The 21,648-nt window shown below is 40.6% G+C and overlaps 1 protein-coding gene across 1 annotated transcript in view; it reads right to left on the reverse strand.

The window, feature by feature from the left end:
- Nucleotides 1–21,648, reverse strand: part of LOC126416206 (exportin-2) — a 165,315-nt gene that overhangs the window by 115,650 nt on the left and 28,017 nt on the right. The window contains exons 3-5 of the mRNA XM_050083798.1: nt 14,125–14,317; nt 8,771–8,916; nt 8,055–8,162 (exon numbers count right to left, since the gene is read on the reverse strand). Coding sequence (XP_049939755.1) covers nt 8,055–8,162; nt 8,771–8,916; nt 14,125–14,317 — 447 coding nt within the window. The remainder of the gene's footprint in view (nt 1–8,054; nt 8,163–8,770; nt 8,917–14,124; nt 14,318–21,648) is intronic.

A 21,648-nucleotide genomic window follows, 5' to 3' on the forward strand; every position in this document is an offset into this window, starting at 1 on the left:
GCTGATAGTTGACTAAACTGTGGTTACTAGACACTTCTTGTATAAAACAATGAAAATAGCACTACCTGTCTCTGGACTGTATTCAAAACAAACACTAGCACTACTGGCACTGTGGCTGACTAAAGGGACTCTCTCTGACTGTATTCAAAACAAACACAAAATCTATGGAACACTATTACTAGCACTCGACAATTAAAGCTTCCTAAAAGCAAAAACATATGGTTGAAGAAGTGACAAGTAAGAAAAATACAGTTAATACTTAAATTAACGTAACTCGCTGCACAGCAGACGTGACGCAGACGGCAGTTACGACGACACTGACTCTACACAGAGTACGCGAAAGAACTTGCCCCCCTTCTAACAGCCGTGTAACGCAATTCTCTAGAGGAACAGAAGGTTCCAAATGATTGGAAAAGAGCAAAGGTAGTTCCAGTTTTCAAGAAGGGTCGCCGAGCAGATGCGCAAAACTATAGGCCTGTATCTCTGACATCGAACTGTTGTAGAATTTTAGAACACGTTTTTTGCTCGCGTATTATGTCATTTCTGGAAACCCAGAATCTATTCTGTAGGAATCAGCATGGATTCCGGAAACAGCAATCGTGTGAGACCCAACTCATTTTATTTGTTCTTGAGACCCAGAAAGTATTAGATACAGGCTCACAGGTAGACGCCACATTCCTTGACTTCCGGAAGGCGTTCGATACAGTTCCGCACTGTCACCTGATAAACAAAGTAAGAGCCTACGGAATATCAAACCAGCTGTGTGGCTGGATTGAAGAGTTTTTAGCAAACAGAACACAGCATGTTGTTCTCAATGGAGAGACGTCTACAGGCGTTAAAGTAACCTCTGGCATGCCACAGGGGAGTGTTATGGGTCCATTGCTTTTCACACTATGTATAAATGACCTAGTAGATAGTGTCGGAAGTTCCATGCCGCTTTTCGTGGATGATGCTGTAGTATACAGAGAAGTTGCAGCATTAGAAAATTGTAGCGAAATGCAGGAAGATCTGCAGCGGATAGGCACTTGGTGCAGGGAGTGGCAACTGACCCTTAACATAGACAAATGTAATGTATTGCGAATACATAGAAAGAAGGGTCCTTTATTGTATGATTATATGATAGCGGAACAAACACTGGTAGCTGTTACTTCTGTAAAATATCTGGGAGTATGCATACAGAATGATTTAAAGTGGAATGATCATATAAAATTAATTGTTGGTAAGGCGGGTGCCAGGTTGAGATTCATTGGGAGAGTCCTTAGAAAATGTAGTCCATCAACAAAGGAGGTGGCTTACAAAACACTCCTTCGACCTATACTTGAGTATTGCTCATCAGTGTGGGATCCGTACCAGGTCAGGTTGGCACAGGAGATAGAGAAGATCCAAAGAAGAGCGGCTCATTTCGTCACAGGGTTACTTGGTAAGCGTGATAGCATTACAGAGACGTTTAGCAAACTTAAGTGGCAGACTCTGCAAGAGAGGCGCTCTGCATCGCGGTGTAGCTTACTGTCCAGGTTTCGGGAGGGTGCGTTTCTGGATGAGGTGTCGAATATATTGCTTCCACCTACTTATACCTCCCGAGGAGATCACGAATGTAAAATTAGAGAGATTCGAGCGCGCACGGAGGCTTTCCGGCAGTCATTCTTCCCGCGAACCATACGCGACTGGAACAGAACCATACACGACTGGAACAGGAAAGGGAAGTAATGACAGTGGCATGTAAAGTGCCCTCTGCCACACACTGTTGTGTGGCTTGCAGAGTATAAATGTAGATGTAGATGTAAAGTACAGCGAAGTCATCATACAGAAAACGGAAGCCTCACAGAAGAAATAACTAGCTAACCTCATGACACAGTAGTTACCTCCCAAAATGAACCAAAACAGCCGAAGGAAACACATATTCTACGTATCTTTCCTTAACAACAGCAACATAATAATCACTGCAGAAGAAGAGGCACTACTCTGCAAAAGGTTAAAACACAGCATTCAAACTCCACTGGACCAAAAGAACCAAGAGAAGCTCATCAGCAGTGTCACACAGATTTCAACTGTCGCATGCAAGAGGCAAAATGACAAATTAGTAGCCTGCAACAAAATTAATAAAATTATTGAGAAGGACATTGCAAAACCATTCTCAGCCTACAAGAGAAGAAGCCCTCTTGTGTACCATTGAGACTAAGCTAAACATGAAAAATGAAATAATTGCAAGAGCTGACAAGTATAATACAACTGTTCTAATGATCAGAGCAACATACTTAGGAAAAACTTTCGACTTCTTCCAAGCCACTATATAACAGAAATACCTAAAGATCCAACACCCAGAATACAAAAAGACATTAAACACATTTCAAATAACACAAACTTCCTACTCACCATCCAAGAAGCAACACAAATTGTAACAATGAGCCCACAAGCACCTTAACTCAGATCACAACCAAAGATACACAAAAATGGGACCCCATCAGGCCAATCGTGAACAGTAGGAACAGCTCAACATTCAAACTCAATAAAATGCTCTTCAAAAATTGCTCTGTGCCAATAGAGCCCACACTACAGATAATTAATACCAACCTACAAAAGCACAAAAAAATCCCTTTAACTCAGATTACTGAATGAATGGACCGGTTTGAATTAACACATTCAGACAACTATTTCAAATTCAACAATAAACTCTACAAACAGATGGCCTAGCAATGAGCTCAAACCTTTCCAGATTGTTAGCTGGGATATTTATAAACAATTTATAAGGCAAAGTCCTGAATTCCAATCACCACCTCCTCAGGAACATCATCTACTACTAAGGGATGACACTATCATTTTAATCATTGGCACAAAAGATGACATCAGTGAACTGAACCACTGCTTCTCCTGTCACCCCACAGCCCACAACATTGCAGCATTCCAGTACATGATCAGTAGTGCTATCCAACCACCACTCTCCAAAGATACATGTGAACAAAAAACTGAAATAATAAAACAAACAGCTATGGAAAATGGCTATAACAGCTCCATAGTAGTCACCATAAAACATTCAATAGTGCAAAACAATCACATCACAAAAAACATAACGAAAACACCTTCTATACATTTCTATTTCTAGGTAATATTTCATATCAGATTGCCAATGTCCTCAAATGAAAAGGAATAAACATACACTCTACCATAGACAACAAGATTCGACAGAAGTTTTCTCACAACAGCAGCGCACGAAACCCACTCCATCGTTTGGGTGTGTACAAAACTGAATGTTTGGACTATGACTGTTTCAACATAGGTCAGACAGGTACATCATTTGACATTAGAGCCAAAAAACACATATCAGCACTAGAAAACAAAAAATATCTCACATCAGCAACAGACACCCACCTGCACGAACAAAACATCATGTTAACAACACAAATATCTGCATCTTACACATTCAACCTAAAGGCAAATAACTAGACATCCTTGAAACATTCCAAACATACAAACACCAAAGAAAACCATTTGAATCCATCTTAAATGACAAAAATGACAACATTTACAATAGCATCATCTCTGTTTTCACCAACAGCCTATGTTATTAAACGGCACAAACAATGCATTACCCCAACCTTTATAGTTATTACATGTACCAGATATAATCTTCAGAATCCCCTGCTTTGGAAAGTTTGCTCTCATCCAATCACTCCTTCCACTCTCTTTCTCTTCTCTCTTTCTCTCCCTCCACCTCCAGCCATTCATCACTATCTCTGAATCCCAACCAAAATTGTTGTATATGTATAATTTTACCACTGTTGCCAAGATCATTATTGTACTTAAAGTTTGCAAAATGTCACCTGATTATATAAATGAGTATGAAATTTAAGCTATATAAACTTGACAAAATCGGATTTATATATCACCTGAAATATTTATTCCCACACATATTCTTTGTACTTTGAGATAATATTTCTCTTTTGCTATATGCTTCTTGCACCTAATAGTTTCCAGATGCCATCTTTGATCACAAAATATGACAGTATGTGTTACACCAGTGAAAGGAACCTGTGACTACTGGAGTTATTCTATTTTACTTATTTTTTCTGTTATATATAAGTGTAGTTTTTAGTATTTAAAAACATCTTATGAGACAGCGTTTTATTTCTCCACTACACATAGCCCCAAGTTCCTCCAAAAATCTTAACACAATGCAAACATATGCCCTACTAAAAAATGTAAATCCACCTGATGGAGGTTCAAGACTTAGAAACGTATCGTGGAGATAAATAATCAGTGACTGGTCACAGTAAACTTGTTATTTTATTCAATACAAAATCAGTTAATAGTAATGCAGGAGGCGGTCTAAATCCAAATAAGAAAATAGGAACTGGATTAAGCTACTATGTATCGCATAGCAAAGGCATCATTGTAGCCAAGATAGATGTGAAGCCAACATCCACCACCGTAGTACAAGTTGATATATGTATCAGATCCACAGATGGTAAGGAGATTGAAATAACAAATGATGAATGTGCAGTGTACATGAGATGGACGAAATACCCTCAGACTTCAAGAAGAATGCAACAATGCCAGTTCCAAAGAATGCAGGTGCTGATGGGTGTGAATATTACCACACCATGAGATTAATGGGTCACACTTGGAAAATACTGTAACATCCAGCTTCTTGTAGCTGTATTGCACATTTGTGTTAGTAACGATGTCTTTGTCACCTAAAAGGTGTCATCTCACCATGTCCAATCTCAAAGGTAACTTAATGTTCACAACTGTTACGGCATGTATTTAAAGCAAACCTGATTTGTATCCTCATAATGACACTATTAGCACCACTCTTATGCACCTAGCGCAAAATTTTAAGAGTCATCATCTCCTTGGTGCTGCGATTTTTTTTTTCTGTCAGTTCGTTTAGAGATCTAAAAAATTTCAACAGATCAGCCCCTCCATGAGCCCATGTGGCGAAGATATCAATGTATCTAAACCAAACCAGTGGCTGAAGGCTTATGGATCCCAGGAAAGAACCCTCCAAGTGACCCATGAAAAGACGCACAAGAAGGAGCCATCCTGGTTCCCGTGACCGCTGATCTGTTTGAATGCCTGCCTCTTAAAGGTAAAGTAGTTGTTGGAAAGCATAAAGCTGGTTATGGTAAGCACATTCTCTCAATTCAGTTTCACATGGTCCTAGTCCAAATCTCATGCCACCTTCCTTGATGATGGTCTCATTCTCAGCAAGGTCAGCTTCTATTCACAATATACAATAAAACAACAGTAGTTACATCTTGACAGTCCGCAGCTCGTGGTCGTGCGGTAGCGTTCTCGCTTCCCGCGCCCGGGTTCCCGGGTTCGATTCCCGGCGGGGTCAGGGATTTTCTCTGCCTCGTGATGACTGGGTGTTGTGTGATGTCCTTAGGTTAGTTAGGTTTAAGTAGTTCTAAGTTCTAGGGGACTGATGACCATAGATGTTAAGTCCCATAGTGTTCAGAGCCATTTGAACCATTTTTTTTTACATCTTGACAGTTGGCATTATTTTCATGTCAAATGTTCCCTGCCATACAGCCTTGGCATTTGAGGCAACTATATTTATGAAATAGCAGTGCCTGTGTTATTAAGAAGCATGATGCAATGTTCCTTCGGACAGACAAACACGACTGAAGGAATAGGCACTGCAGCGACTACAGCCATCACGAAATAGAGGAAATGTATTCCCGATTATAAATATGAACCATCATTGGCTGTATATTAGAATAACGACAATGAAAATTTGTGCCGGACCATGACTTGAGCCCAGATTTCCCACTTTATGCAAGCGGCCACCTTAACCGCTCATGCTATCCATCCACATATCACAGCCACATCCCAAGTTCTATATTTTATCATTTATGTGTCACAGTATGCACTCGTGTTATGTGGCACATGGATGACAATATATGGAAGTTTGGGTCTGGCCGTGATTTGTGCATGGATAGCCAAAGCGGTTAGGGCGAACACTCAAATCAACTGGGAAATCGGGTTTGTGTCCCAGTCCAGCACAAAATTTTCATTACTGTCATTCCAATATACAGCTGATGATTCATATTCACAATTGGAAATAAATTTTCTGCACATGGATTTGTTCAGATGCACACATTTTACTACAATACATATCCATTCTCACCTCTGCCTTCACTGTACATAATTATCCTGCCAACCTAGTTCAAAAGCAGATTTCCCACACCATCAATTCAATCATGGTAGGAATACACTTCTTGTCACTCAGTAATAGCCTGGTCTTTAATGTATTATGCAGCTACTAAGATAGGCCTAAAACTTCCTAAAAACATGCCCTGAAATAAGGTCCAAGCTGTCTGGTATTTTGTCCATCCCACCCACATTAGCTTTTAGTCAAGCCCCTACCAACCTCTTCAATATCTTGGTCAGAACTTATCCTCCTCCTGCACCCAATTCCCTTCTCTCCGGCTCCTATCCCTGCGACCATCCTCACTTTAAGACTTGCCTGATGCACCCTCCTACTGGCTACTAGCACCTACACCAGCCCTGTAATAGGTAAAACATATACTATCAAAGGGAGAGCAAGCTGTGAAATGACATGTCATGTACCATCTGTTACGTAATGTTATGTATTTGGCCTAATACAATGGTATGACTACCACCATGTTATAAGTTAGGACGAAACGGCACAGACATAGTGTATATTGCCAACACACAATATTCTGTTGCACAGCATGCCCTACAGCACGATAGTAATCACCTCAGTGCCTATTTCACCACAGTTGCTACCTGGCTTTTCCCCCCTGACAACAGTTCCCAGAACACCACAGATGGGAACTGCCTTTAAAACACAATTGAGTCTCGTCACTCACCTGGTCTAAAGTTTCCTTAATTTCTGTGGTCTCAGCATTTCCTTTATTTTCAGTAACTATTCCTTCTCTTTGCCCTCTTTTATTTTTATATATTTTTTTTATTTTCCAACCTGCCTAACCTGATTGTCCTCCTCACATGTCTGCCATGTATAATGCACTTAGCTTGCCACTCTTTTTGACTCTCTCATGATTGTTTTTTAGTAATCTGTGTCTCGCTTATTACCCTACCTTCCACCTTTAAGTTTTGAGGTTTTCAAATCTTTTGTGGTGCACACACCAACAGTCAGTCTTTCCTTCTCATCCTATGTAGTAAGTCTCCTCTTACTTGGGATTCTGGCATACTTTTTTGTAACTATTCCCATTTCCCATAGCTTTAGCCATCCATTTCCCTCATCCCTCTTCCTTTCAGTACAACTGTTCTATCAGGAGAAGAAACGACTGGCTCTGAAACATCAAATTTCCTCTTAAGTGTTTTCTCTGCCCATTGTTTGGTAAGTACATTTTTTTTATCTACTCATATTTTCAAAGATCTATTATTTTGTCCACCTTAAGGTGGACAAAATAATAGATTTTCCCCCCATAGATTCCCCCCCCCCCTCCCAATCTTCTTTGCAAAAGAGGGAACATTCCACAGGCCTCGTGAAGAGTGGTTGTTGAAGTAAGACCAGAGCTCACTGGAAAATAGGACTTACTAACCTGAAAAGCTCTCAGTTCACGAACCTCTGGTTTGTCAAACCTGTACCCAGATACTGTTGCTACAGCTCCATGAAATGCAAGCCACGTAGCACCGCCCAGGGCATGTGTAACTTTAGAATGTTAAAGTCAAAATAAGCAATACACGCACAATATTGTCACAACGACTCTGTACATTTTGCATTACTGTACAACAGTTTTGTCTGCTCACTTAGAAAAACAATTGTGATAATGCTTAGCCCTGACGTTCATAGAAATTAATTCCTAAGTCAGTGAGATCTCCAAATCTGAAACAGCCATTAAACTTAGCCTATAGACCACATTTACATAATAGGCAGTACACTCAAGGGGATGATAAAAATATCTCTCCAATCAAAACCTAACGGCACACAAAATTCGACAATTCCCAACACCATTTTGACCAGGGTTTGTACATTAACCACAAGTTGCATATGTACCTCTGGGCTAAAATTAACATCTATCTGTATCCTAAACAAAATGTCTTAACCATAAAATGATACATACCTGGAAATTGAGAGAGTAGAAAACTTTACATATAATGACCAAGGAGCTGTAGATTACTTTCAAAGCTTCTGGATTGTTAGCATGCACAGTTCTTAGGTTCATTGTGGCCTTTAAAAAGACAACAAAGGGCAACGGTCATGAAACAGGTAACATAGTGAGCAACAGTAATTCTAAAGAGAGTAGAACAACAACTAAAAATATCTTCTTACATCCATATTTAAATTGGATTATGATGTGACACAGCTGGTATAATTTTTATTAGAAATGAAACTCCTCCAGCTGTACTTAAGATTTTATATTTATTCGCTACTAGTTTCAACATTGCGTCAAAGCCATCTTCAGGCCCGTACACTTTGATGAAATCAATTGTGTGTGGCTGAGTACTAGAAGTCCGTGATGAGACCAGTACGTGCTCCACATCGTAATGTAGAGCAATTACTGGTCTCATTGCGGACTTCTAGTACTCAGCCACACACAATTGATTTCATCAAAGTGCACAGGCCTGAAGATAGCGTTGATGCAACGTCGAAACCAGTAGTCAATAAATATAGAATGTGAAGTACATCTGGAGGAGTTTCATTTATAATAAAAACTAAAAATATGTCACACTGTGAAAAGATGAATCCCATCTTTTCCAAGGCACAAATGATCTAGCACATAATACAATCACTGGCAAGCGTTAATTTATATTTTATAATGTAGAAAAAGGTACCTACCACAAAAAGCTTTGTAAGTGGCTCAGCGAAATTGTCTAGGACTTCTTTGATTTCTGTCCATAGTTCCTGCGATTTAAATTCATGTCTGTATCGTTTGAACAATGAATGAGCTGTATGAAGGACACCATTGATGACATGGAAATCTCCTGAAACAAAAAAGTGGGCCATTTCAATGTAAATTCTAAAGCCCTCCAAAATTAAGAGATACACATTGTCAGTTGTCATGAGTAGTCAGTAAAGAGAAGAAGATATTTTCTATTATCAATATAGTGTTTGAAATTGCAGTAACCTAAAGATAAGAGTGGACAAGAATGGTACACATTTATAACATCCATTCAAACACAAGAAACACTTGAGTAGTATTCTAGGATGGGATCCACCAGTGTTTTGTAAGCAATTGCATTTTACCAGCAACCTACTGATGAAAAACCGTTTGCCACCTGCTTCACCCACAATTAAGGCTATGAGATCATTCCATTTCATAACCACACTAATGATTACATCAAAGTATTTATAGGAGTTGACTGATTCCAATACTGACTCACTGATATTACAGTCATGGGATACAACATATTTGTTTTAAAATGTAGTATCCCATCCCATGACCGCATTTTTTTTTTTTTAATGTAGTATCCCATGACCCCAATATCAATGACTTGCCAATTTTTATATTACTTTGAAATCTTATCAAGATATGAATGGATATTTGTGCAGTTTTTTTGGTTAGTACTTCCTTGCAGACACCAGTATTGCCAGCAAGAAGTCTGAGGTTACCATTTATGTTGTCTGTCAGGTCATTAGTAAACAACACGGACAGCAAAGGTTCCAAAACACTTCCCTGGGACATGACAAGACGTTCCTTCTACGTCTGTCAATGACTCTTTATCCAAGACAACATGCTCTCTGTTGAGAAATTCTCAATTTATTATCTGGGTTAACCAATCAACTTGTAAACACACAAATATCTCCAAATGTTTTGGGAGAGGCCCAGGTGACACGCGGAACTTTTACAACATTGAAATGTGTGTGTTCAAAAAATGAGTAGTACACTTGGTTATCTGATGAAAGCACCTAAATACTAGTTTACTTGAACCCATAAAAATGTTTGTATAAGAAAAATTGGTCTGAATCATAAAAGCAAACTTGTCAATATATCAGAATAGAGAATAACAGACAGTATGTGGCGAGGAGAGGTTGGGGGAGGGGGGGAGCCTTGTGATACTGCTAGACACTGCTTCTTTGGCAGCAATTTTTAAATACAGATATATTTGATGGACAAGGGAGTTATACCATCGGTCTATTGGCCTTTGTACCTATGCAGGGATCAACAAAATCTGGGGCTATGACTCAGTTTCAAGAACCCTACCCCTCACCCTTATAACATCAAAAAGTCAAATTACAGATTTTTAGTCATCATTTCAGTCATTTTCATTCCAGTACTTTTACACCCTACATGTGACTAAATATATCATTTTTAATTAACTGCACTGCTACTCTCCGTGGCGTGGAGATTAACTTTCCTATGTCATCATTTGACCAAAGTGGATTTTTCCCATCATTTGCACAAATTTATATATAGTTCATGTACTACATCACATTAAATTCATAGTCCCTCCATAATTTCATCATCAAAGCTGAAGGTCTGCTGGTAGCTACACACTTAATAACCAGTCTGTTTCTTTTCACTCTTGCGAGCCCAAATAACTATCCATTTTTATAACATTTCTTTCAACCCAAGAAAGAAGGGATGGTAAAAATAGTGATTATAAAGTATCCGCTGCAGGCTGTCAAGTGAAGGAGGCCCAGGTATACAAGGAATTCCATATTATTTTAGTATAGGTAACACAATTTTCCTATGTTGACATCAGTTTGAATGCCGTCACTAACAAAATAAATCATCCTGCTATAGCACAGACAGTACTTGAGGTAGAATGTCTATTAATAGCCAAAAAAAAAGTTGTAAATTGAAGTCTTCACACTCTAGATACCAAAACAAGTCTTGAAGGGACTTGTCAAAGTCACAGTTCACAACAGTAAATTTACCATGTTTGGTGAAGCCGACTATAAAGACGAACACAGAATTATTACGAGTCCATCAGTCGGTCGCTAACCGAGGGCACGTCTTCTTCTGGAAAGACAGCAGTGGAGGGTCCAGAATGCAGAGTCTGACATGAGCAGCAGTGACAGTAACAGTGTCTCCCTTGTGAGCTCCTGATGACTACATTTGGCACCTGGTCCAGAAAGCTCTCTTTGAGTGAACTGACTTCTCAGGGCCCGAGTGCTAGCCTAAGTACAGCCCCACCTGCTAGAATACAAGTTCTCCTGCTTTCTGTCGCATGGTCAGTATAAGAAAATGTTCTGTGTGGCCAGCAACCTCCAATGGCATTCAGATGGCTGTCTGGTGGCCACGGCAGCCTTTGGGAGTCGTTTGCTAAGAATCCAGCTGCCCAAGGAACTTGATGTAATATGTGATGCTGGCAGAGTAGGCATAATCCCACAATACAATAAATTTCTTCCTCAACCTAATTCAGTCAGAGGGTACAGTTGTTGACCAAAGTTGCTAATAAGAGTACTGTGGGCAAGGATGCTTAGGATCTATTGTTAGTAAGTTGACAGTGAGTTCAGTTTTGAGTAGCTGATGGCAGGCTCGTTTTTCATGAGAGTTGAGAAAAATGACACAACGTCACAAATGCCAAAACTGAGAACCCTCTACACTGTTTCGAGTTTCTACCTTCATCTATGGGTGTTTCTTCGAACATACAGCAAAGCCCAAGGCTGTGTTACAGTGGTACATTAGTAACTAATTTCAGTAACTCCCAAGGAAGCGAGTGTTTGTCAGTCTTGCAGTAGTTAATGACACAGTTGTTAACATTCAATCTTGCATTCCCGTCACACTTCAAGAGGTACAAAACATATATATAATGTAATTGGATAGATAACAAATAGATAGATGGATAGATAACAAATCTACTCACCAAGTGGCGGCAGAACACACGCATAAAAGAGGATTGTCATCAGGCAACCTTTCAGAGCCAGTGGCTCCTCCCTCAGGTAGAGCAGTTGAAGGGGAATGAAGAAGGGTGAAGGAAAATGACTGGAAAGGTCTAGAAAAATGAGTAGATTTTGGGAAAGTCACCCAGAACCACAGGTCAGGGGAGACTTATCACATGGGATGTGAAGGAAAGACTGATTGTTTGGGACTCTGCTGCCCAACAATCAGTCTTTCCTTGGGCAGCAGAGTCCCCAACAATCAGTCTTTCCTTCTCATCTCATGCGTAAGTCTCCCCCGACCCACACTTCTGGGTGAATTTCCTGAAATTTACCTTTTCCTAGACCTCTCCATTCCTTTTCCTTCACCCCTCTCCCCTCCCCTTCAACCGCTATGCCTGAAGAAGGAGCCACTGGCTCCTAAAGCTTGCCTAATTACAATACTCTTTTATATGTGTGTTCTGCCGTTGCTTGGTGAGCAGATTTTTTATCTATCCAGTTAAATTATTTTGTCAAAACTTGATTGTTTTCATTGCTATATTAAAACACATATATAGTACCCTTGCTAATGTTCTTAACTTTTAGCCAGTTGTTATAGTGGTGTGTACTTAAGGAGACTACTGGGAGCGGAGGTTGCCTGGTGGGAAGGAACAGTGTACAAAGTGACACTTCAGTCATTAGAGTTACTCTGCCACACCATCTTGTAGCAAGTACTTTAGGGTGCACATAGAACATTTAGCACTGTTTAGCATGTCAGATTAGGTATGACAAGGTTATTTACCCACTAGAGTGTTCATGCCAGGTGGCATAATGCAAACACGGCACATATTATGCTAAGAAATGACAGCGATAGTTTTCCCAAGCAATATAAATTCTGCCAGGGAGAGTCAGAAGCAGAAACACTGGCCCAGTACAGCATTCATCCCAGCATTGCCAGTTACCAGAGTAGCTGACAACCGAAGTGTTAGGCATAGGACAGAGACAGAGAGAAAACTGCCAACACTCCAAAGTATTCTCTGGCTCTGAACACATCATGATCACACTGCTGCCTTCTTACGAGCACACCACTAGACTTGTTTCCAAGCTTTGTATCTGCTTACAAACTTAAATCAGATGTCAAATGTCACACTACAGAAGAAAGCAATAAAAGCAACAGGATTTTTTATTTAAAAATAAAGTTCTGCCAATGGTAAATTTCATGACTGCACCCAAGTTCAGCAAAAAAGGATACACTGCATCCATTAAATGAAACAACAATTTCACTGTTACCAGTCACCGTTTTATTTATTTCCACGACGCGTTTCGAAGGTTCAAACCTCCATCATCGGGTGGGTTTACATTAGTAAGTATTACATTTGTGTGTGTGTTGTGTTACGATTTTTGGAGGAACTTCCTCCAAAAATCGTAACACAACACACACACAAATGTAATACTTACTAATGTAAACCCACCCGATGATGGAGGTTTGAACCTTCGAAACGCGTCGTGGAAATAAATAAAACGGTGACTGGTAACAGTGAAATTGTTGTTTCATTTAATGTCAGTAACAGTCACGGTAAAGCCTAACCTAAAAATGTTCGCATTTAAAGTTACACTGCATCCACTTTGAACAGTGATGCTATCAATAAGGCAAACATTCATTTGCACTCCATAACATATATGGTGACTTGGACATCACACAAGTGCATATGTTTTAGTTGTCAGAGTATAAGGACCCCACAGGAATATGGGGGTTTTGGGAGGAGAAGGGAATATTAAAAACTTGAAGATAATAGACTTTAGAGAGAAAAATTGCAGTTTTCAATGGGGACACAAGCATAACTACGGAACTCACGATGAATTTTAAAAACTAGATTATCATCACTTCACAATTGTTAACTTTGCTAACTACTCACAACTAAACTTATCACCTTCCAACCTAATCTACATGTCTGGCTACCCTACAAATCAGTCCATTGCCACAATCCTCATCTGAAAAATTAGGCTGCTGTTAGGACACATTTGTTGGCTTCACCAACTCTCAACCAAACTTACACATTTCAACTCAGGCCTCGGGCTTGCAGTGTCATGAGCTTTACTACCAATTTCATAATTTCAAAAGATGAAGATGAATGGCATTACATTTACTAAATGCCTAAACATGTAACACAGTCATCTACAAAAGTGCTGACAACACATATCAGATTTTCTTTGGGTAGCAGCAGCAGTAGCAGTAAGACATACAAATTTACATGTGTAATTTGAAAAATCCTTTTATGGACCAGCACCTTAAGCAGAATGAAGTCTGTTGCTTAACTTAACAAATTCAAAATAATTTTGACTTTGTGTTTATGATTCTGTTAAGTCAACTTGGAGAATAAACATACCTGTGTCAAACTTCTCAACCATTTGCGAGATTAGATTGGGCCACTTGTTTGGAAAATCATGCCGTCCAATAATAGATATTGCATCACTTAACTGCTTCTGTATCGCTTCTGGTGAATGTAGCATGAGATTCACTATTAACTGTTTAACAGCATCCCTGTCTTGGGCATGGATTCGGTCCGCTGCATCTTCACTCTGCAATGTGCAAAATACAAAGTTCATATGTTGTCAGCACCTGTCGAAAGAGGCCCTTCCTCTATCAACTAACTATTGAAGGCCAAGATAACACTGGAGAAAAGTAAAGGCATGTATTCACAACAGCTAATACTACTTTTGACTAAATAGGGGTGGTACGCCAAGTGGGAGCCAGATTAATGGTTATCACATGCATAATTTCATAAGAAAATCTTTACAAAAGAGTTTTTACTTTATGTTGTCACTGTAATGCAGAAATGGACTGATTCTCCAACCTCACTTGAAATGCCTAAGCTCTCCCACCACTCTTACATCAGTCATCCACATATCCCTGTGTCATTATTTTAGCCTCCTCCCCGTATCATTCACATTTTAAAAGAACATTTTACATTGTCTGACCAAACCTGCAGTATCTTAAAGTTATAAGATTGCATGATTTTGGGAATTTGAAGGTGGTTTGGAGAAAGTGGGTAGCAATTTTATGTAAGATTGTATTTTACTCTCTTTTTTTAATATTTTGCACATTTCAAGCATATTTGTTTCTACTTATTTTATTAACCCTTCTAGTGACTCAGGTAAATTTTACCTACCACTGCTCTTTAATGCTGTTTATTACTTTATTTACAACAAATAATCGATTTTATTGGTATTCCATTTCATACATCTATAAAGTATTAATACCAAACAGTAGAAACTCCAGGTAGGAATACCGACAATACAGGAAAAGACAGTGTGTTACATATCATAAAGAAAGCACGTTAAGTTGCAGACAGGCATAATTAAAAGACACTTACATAAAGCTTTCAGCTACAGCCTTCATCAGTAAAAGAGAGGCACACACCATTCATACACACAAACAAGCATGCCTCATGCACATATTACCACCAACTCCAGCATCTCAGGCTGGAATGTTCACATTCTGTGTATGAATGGTGTGCATCTTTCTTTTACTAACTGTGATTCACTGATATCAAAGGACACTACATTATTCTGTTTTGTGAAATGCACAATTTTACACTTCCAAGCATTTAACGCAAGTTGCCAATCTTTGCACCAGTTTGAAATCTTAACAAGTCTGACTGACTATTTATGCAGTCTTTTGGACAGTACTTCATTACAGATAAATGCATCATTTGCAAAAAGTCTGAGGTTACAATTAGTATTGTCTGCAAGGCCGTTAAAATACAACATGAACAGAAAGCGTCCCAAAACACTTCCCTGGGGCACATCTGAAGTTACTTCTACATCTCATGATGACTCCGTTCAAGATAACCCACTGTGCCCTCAATCCAGTCACAAATGTCAATGACACACCATATGCTTGTACTTTTGACAATAAGCATAGACGTGATACTGAGTCAAATGTTTTACACTTCTTCCTTCCAGATACAGGTTCTAAGTGAAATAAATTATCTATCCAGCACTCTCTATAAATTGTAGAAATTTTTTAGGGAAATTCAAAAGACAACCTGTAGAGAATGTTGATGACTTTTTGTATGATCCCTCTTGTCTATTCACAAAACCAAATTATCTTCACACACACTTATGTTCTGCTACAGTAGAAGACCCCAATCACATTGTGAACAAGGGAGAGTAGGTGCAAGATTAATATGAAAAAGTGGGGTATCAGTGGTGATGAACTTTACAATACCTCCTTAAAACCTCTGGCCCCTCACAAGGAGTAACACCTCAATCCTTAGAACCTCTTGCCCCACTGAAACGATGCAATTTCCACCTTTTCCTTCTTCCTAACATCCACAAATCCAACCATGCTGGTCATCCCAAAGTTACAGGCTTCAAAGCATTTACTGAAGTTTTATCTGCCTCAGTTAATCAGCACCTGCACCCTATAGCACAAAGCCTCCCCTCCGATACTGAAGACACCTACCATTTCTGAGATTGTCTGAAACCTGTGTCCTCCCCATTCCCCCCCTCAAACCTCACTTGCCTACATTGATGCCACTACCCTCCATGCCAATGTTCCCCATGTCAACAATCTGTCTCCTGCTGAACATCACCTCAACCAACACCCACCTGATTCCAAACCTATGACATCCTTCCTGCTCACCTTGATTAATACTGTCGCAGAAGAAGCTGAGTAGCACTGTGGTGTAGTGGGTATGATAGTAAACTGTTGCATCGAGGGTCGTGAGTTCAAAACTCACCTGGACTGTACAATTTTAATTCCTATATGCGGATCGAGTACATTCTAGAAGTATCCACAAATGTCTAGAATCATTGTACTGGACTGTTCTGTAGCTGTATACTGGGTGGCCCAAAAAGGATGGTCGGATTTGAACTGCGTAGTACCATTGAAAGGTGAGGAGGGGGGACCACTGCAGGCCGTCTGCAAGTCGGCCATTACACCCAGTTTGCCACGAGATGGCGCAGTGGACGGTCGAGCATCGTGTTTTTGCTGTGGAACAGTTTTTCAGAAATGATGAATCGTTTATTACTGTGCAATGATTGTTTCGACAACGTTTTGGTGTAGCGCGTGATGGACCCATTCCAGATCGCAGATCCATATCACGTTGGGTGACTGCATTCCGGACAACAGGGTCTGTCAAAAGTGGTAAATCTACAGGGCGTACACGTACGGCAGTTACTCCACAGAACATTGATGATGTTAGAGCGTCAGTGCTGCAAAGCCCGCGTCGTTCCACTAGGCGTCGTGCTCAAACTTTAGGCCTCAGCCGTAGTTTGTTGCAGCGTATTTTAAGCCGTGAGTTACAGTTTCACCCATACAAAATTATGATCACGCAAAAGCTGTATGATCGTGATTTTGAGCAGCGAAGACGATTTTGTGAATCAATGCTTGACATTTTGTACTCTAATAATGATGTTGTGCTTCTTATGTCAGATGAAGCCCATTTCCATTTAGACGGCTATGTCAATAAACAAAACTGCAGGTATTGGGCAGCAGATAATCCCAGAGAATTGCACCAAAAGCCTCTTCATAGTGCTAAGGTAACAGTCTGGTGTGGAATTTCAAGATTGGGGATTGTTGGTCCTTATTTTTTTGAGGAGAACAACGCTACAGTCACAGTGAACTCGAAACGTTACGTTAACATGCTACGTAGCTTTTTGGTGCCGAAACTGCGAGAGTTACATGTAAATCGAGATCGAATTTGGTTTCAACAGGACGGGGCCACGGCCCACACAGCCAACGACTCCATGTGTGTTTTAAGGCGGATGTTCCCCCACCACATCATCTCGCGTTTTGGAGATGTCCACTGGCCCGCGAGATCACCTGACCTCTCAGCCTGTGATTTTTTTCTTTGGGGATACCTAAAGTCAAAAGTCTACGCAAAGAAGCCCCGAAACTTAATTGATCTGAAGGAGGCAATCAGTGCGGAAATTATGGCAATTCAAGAAGAAACAGTAGTGAAAGTGATGGAAAATTTCGAGGAAAGACTTGTGGAATGCATCACCGAGGAAGGACACCATCTTCCGGAAGTCATTTTCCGTACATGATTTTTTGTGGTTAGTTCTTGTAATTGGGTGCCTGGGAGCATTTAGTTACGTAATTGAATAAAATTAATTTGTAAAACTGATGGAGTTATAGTTATTTAAAATGTGACCATCCTTTTTGGGCCACCCTGTATATACTGTATGTGTTCTGGCCAGAGGCAGTTTGCTCCACGCTCTTGTATGTGCAAGAGCTGAATAAACTTTCGTTAAGTGAAGTTAGTGTTCATCATTCACCTAATTACTCCTTCTTCTACGTGACATTATTCAGGTGGAGGCACTGGGTATTGGAACTTGTGATAGCACACATTATCGACGACACAGTGGCTCCCATCAGGCCACAACAGAGCCGCTGTTTACGTGGCGAGAAACCCGAGTTCGAGCCATATTCAATAGATCACAATCTATTGGAGACAGAAGAAGAAGAGGACGTCATGATGACAGCAACTGTGTGCCACCACATGAGACATCCTTCCGAGTTCTCGGGTGAAGATGGCCAAGATCCAAACAAGTCGCTGAAGGTTTATGAGTGTATAGCCAAATTTAACAAATGGGATGGCACCACTGTGTTTGGCTAATGTATTTTTCTACTTGGAGGGCACTGCCAAGCAATGGTATGAGAACAACGAGGAAAAGTTCACAAGCTAGGAAGTATTCCAGGCGGAACTGCAAAGTATTTCAGCGACACATAATGACAGAAGGGCAAAGGTCAAGATAAATTAAAGTGCAGGCACAGGATCCAGGAGAGACTACAGCATTGTGCATTCTAGACACCTTGGAGCTGTGTAAAACAGTGGATCCTAGAATGAAAGAGGAAGATAAGGTAGCACATCTCTTGAAGGGTGTTGCTGAGGACATGTATGAAGCCCTACTCCTGAAGGAGACTTCGACAGCAGACAACTTCATACAATGGCACCAGAATATTGAGACAATGCATCAAAAAAGAATTACATGCAAGAAGTTTGAACGGCTTCCAAACATCATATCAATGACTGTGATGGAGGAAGGAACTGATTTTGCAAGTGTTCTTCATCAGATAGTGAGTGAGGTAGTTCAGAAGGCACTTGGATTGCACGGTGAGCAAAAAACCGAGACACTTCAAGAGGTCATAAGGTAGGAAGTGGAACAGACGTTGAACCCAATTTCTCGTCCTTCATTCCCCTTTAAAACGGTGACCCAGGCAAAGTTATGTCCCTACAATGACGCATGAGGAACCTGTTTGGGCACCAAGGAAGACTGATGTCTGGAGGACCCAGGATAACCAACGAGTATGTTTCCACTGCGGACGACCAGGACATGTGGTGCGCTACTGTCAAGAAAGGTGGCGGATATTTGATGACGCCCGCACCAGAAGACAGCAGATTGACCTTAGCCAATGCCAACTCCAGGATTGCGAAGATGAACAAGAAGATGTGGGTGCAGGACAACGTAGGTGAACATTGCCACAAGCTAGCCGCTGGAGAGGATGCTCCCCAACATGCCAACCAAGATCTCCATCACCATTTAGAAGCTTCAGCCGATCACCTAGCCGCCGCAATCTGTAAAACTAAAGTGTGCGACCTTCCTTGAAGGTGAGGCCGCCGAAAAGAAAAATCCTCCGCCATCAATCACTATAAAAATGATACGAAACTACATCGATATCCTCATGGATGGCCAACCAGCCCAAGCTCTTGTGGACTCTGGAGCATTATATTCTGTCGTTTCGGAGAAGTACCGTCGCTATTTGCAGAAAACCGTATTCGTTGACAACAAAACATCTCTACTGAAGGTGGCTAATGGGAAATACATAAAATCTACAGGAAGATGTGTCATTCGTGTGGGTATAAGTGGCCATACACAGCCCTTAGAATTCATCACCTTACAAGAGTGTAGTCATAACGTCATTCTTGGATGGGACTTTTTGAAAGCTTCTCAGGCAATTATAGATGGTGGTCACTCGAAGATTATGCTAGATGAGATGAGATACTGTGGACAGGAAGATGTGCATCCGAGTGTGTGGAGACTGTGTGTGCTGGATGAAGTGATCATACCTGCAGTCAGCTCTACAAAAGTAATTATCACATGTCATGCCATGCATCAACCCATGGATCTTGTAGTAGAATGTAAGTGAAGCATACCACTGGAGAATAACTTGGTCATCCCAGCCTCTGTCGTCTCATTTAAGAACAGATTCGATGAATTGTGAATATTTAACTGTCGCCAAGAACCGCAGATCCTTCCAAGACGCATGTACGTAGCAAACGCTGAGCCATTAATTGCCGAACAGCTGAGCATCATAGAAACCTCCCACGTCGAGTCTGTGGGCGAAATTGGCACTACCACTACAAGGCAAGAACTTCGAGCTCTACTATCACCAGCTCTCACTAAGGAACAACAGACGAAACTACTTGCCATTCTTCAAGAGTTATCTGAATGCTTCAATCCACAGGTGAAGAGCAAATTAGACTCATCAAAGGTGAAGCACCGGATAAGCACTGGAGACTATCAACCAATAAGCCAGACAGCATACCGTGTGTCAGCAACAGACCGTCGAATAATTTGCGATGTGGTAGAGAAAATTATGAAGAATGACATCATTCGACCTTCGCAGAGCCCATGGCCGTCGCCACTAGTTCTCACCAGGAAGAAGGATGGCAGTTGGCGCTTTTGTGTTGATTACAGGAAGCTTAATAAGATAACTAAAAGGCACGTTTACCCCCTTCCACGAATTGACGATACACTAGACTGTCTAAAGGGCACTAATTTTTCTCAACCATAGACGTGTACTCGGGATACTGGCAAATCGAAGTAGATGAGCTGATCATGAAAAAACTGCATTCACCACCCCTGAGGGCCTGTATGAGTTTAAGGTAATGCTGTTTGGTTTGTGTAATGCATCAGCAACTTCTGAATGGATGATGGATAATCTTCTACGTCACCTGATGTGTCTTTGCTATTTAGATGACATTACAGAGTTCTCAGACACATCTGATGAGCACGCAAAAAGATTGAGGGCCGTTCTAAAGTGTTTCCAACAAGGCGAACTGAAACTTAATCCAAGAAAGTGTCTCTTTGGAGAAAAAGAAATCAAAATACTTGGACACCTTGTTTCAAATGAAGGTGTGTGGCCAGACCCGAAAAGGTAAGACCTATAACTGAATTTCCTATTCCTAAAAGTGTTAGAGATGTGAGTAGCTTCCAAGAATTATGTTCTTATTCTCATCGTTTTATCAAAGACTTTTGTATCAAAGCCAGACCACTCCAAGAGTTGTTAAAAGCTGATGCTAAATTTATCTGGGGTGGTGCTCAACAAGATTCTTTCGATGTGCTGTGAAAAGCTCTAATGACTGACCCTGTACTTGGTCTGTACGATGAGAGAGCACCTACAAAACTACACACAGATGCCAGTGGGCATGGGATCGGTGCTGTTCTGGTGCAAATTTCGGATGGAAAGGAGAAGGTTATAGCCTATGCTTCTAGTACACTTACAAAAGCCGAGAGAAACTACTCAACTACAGAAAGAGAATGTCCTGTTGTGATCTGGGCCATGTGCAAATTTCGACAGTATCTCTATGGAAGGCCAATCACAGTTGTTACAAACCATCATTCACTTTGTAGGTCGACAGGTCTTAAGGATCCAACAGGACAAGCCAGGTGGGCACTACGTCTTCAAGAGTATGGCAATACCACAGTGTGTGTGTACACACACACACACACACACACACACACACACACACACACACACACACACACACTACCATGTATTATAAACTCAGCTCAGCTTTCAGCTCTTATTAATTCCTCCATGAGATTTTGTCAGTAATCTCATTTTGCTTATTGTCCTGTCTTCCACCTTTAAGTTTTGAGGTTTTCAAATCATATCC

The sequence above is a fragment of the Schistocerca serialis genome, chromosome 8 (genome assembly GCF_023864345.2).
Source record: "Schistocerca serialis cubense isolate TAMUIC-IGC-003099 chromosome 8, iqSchSeri2.2, whole genome shotgun sequence".
In the NCBI taxonomy this organism is placed as follows: domain Eukaryota; kingdom Metazoa; phylum Arthropoda; class Insecta; order Orthoptera; family Acrididae; genus Schistocerca; species Schistocerca serialis.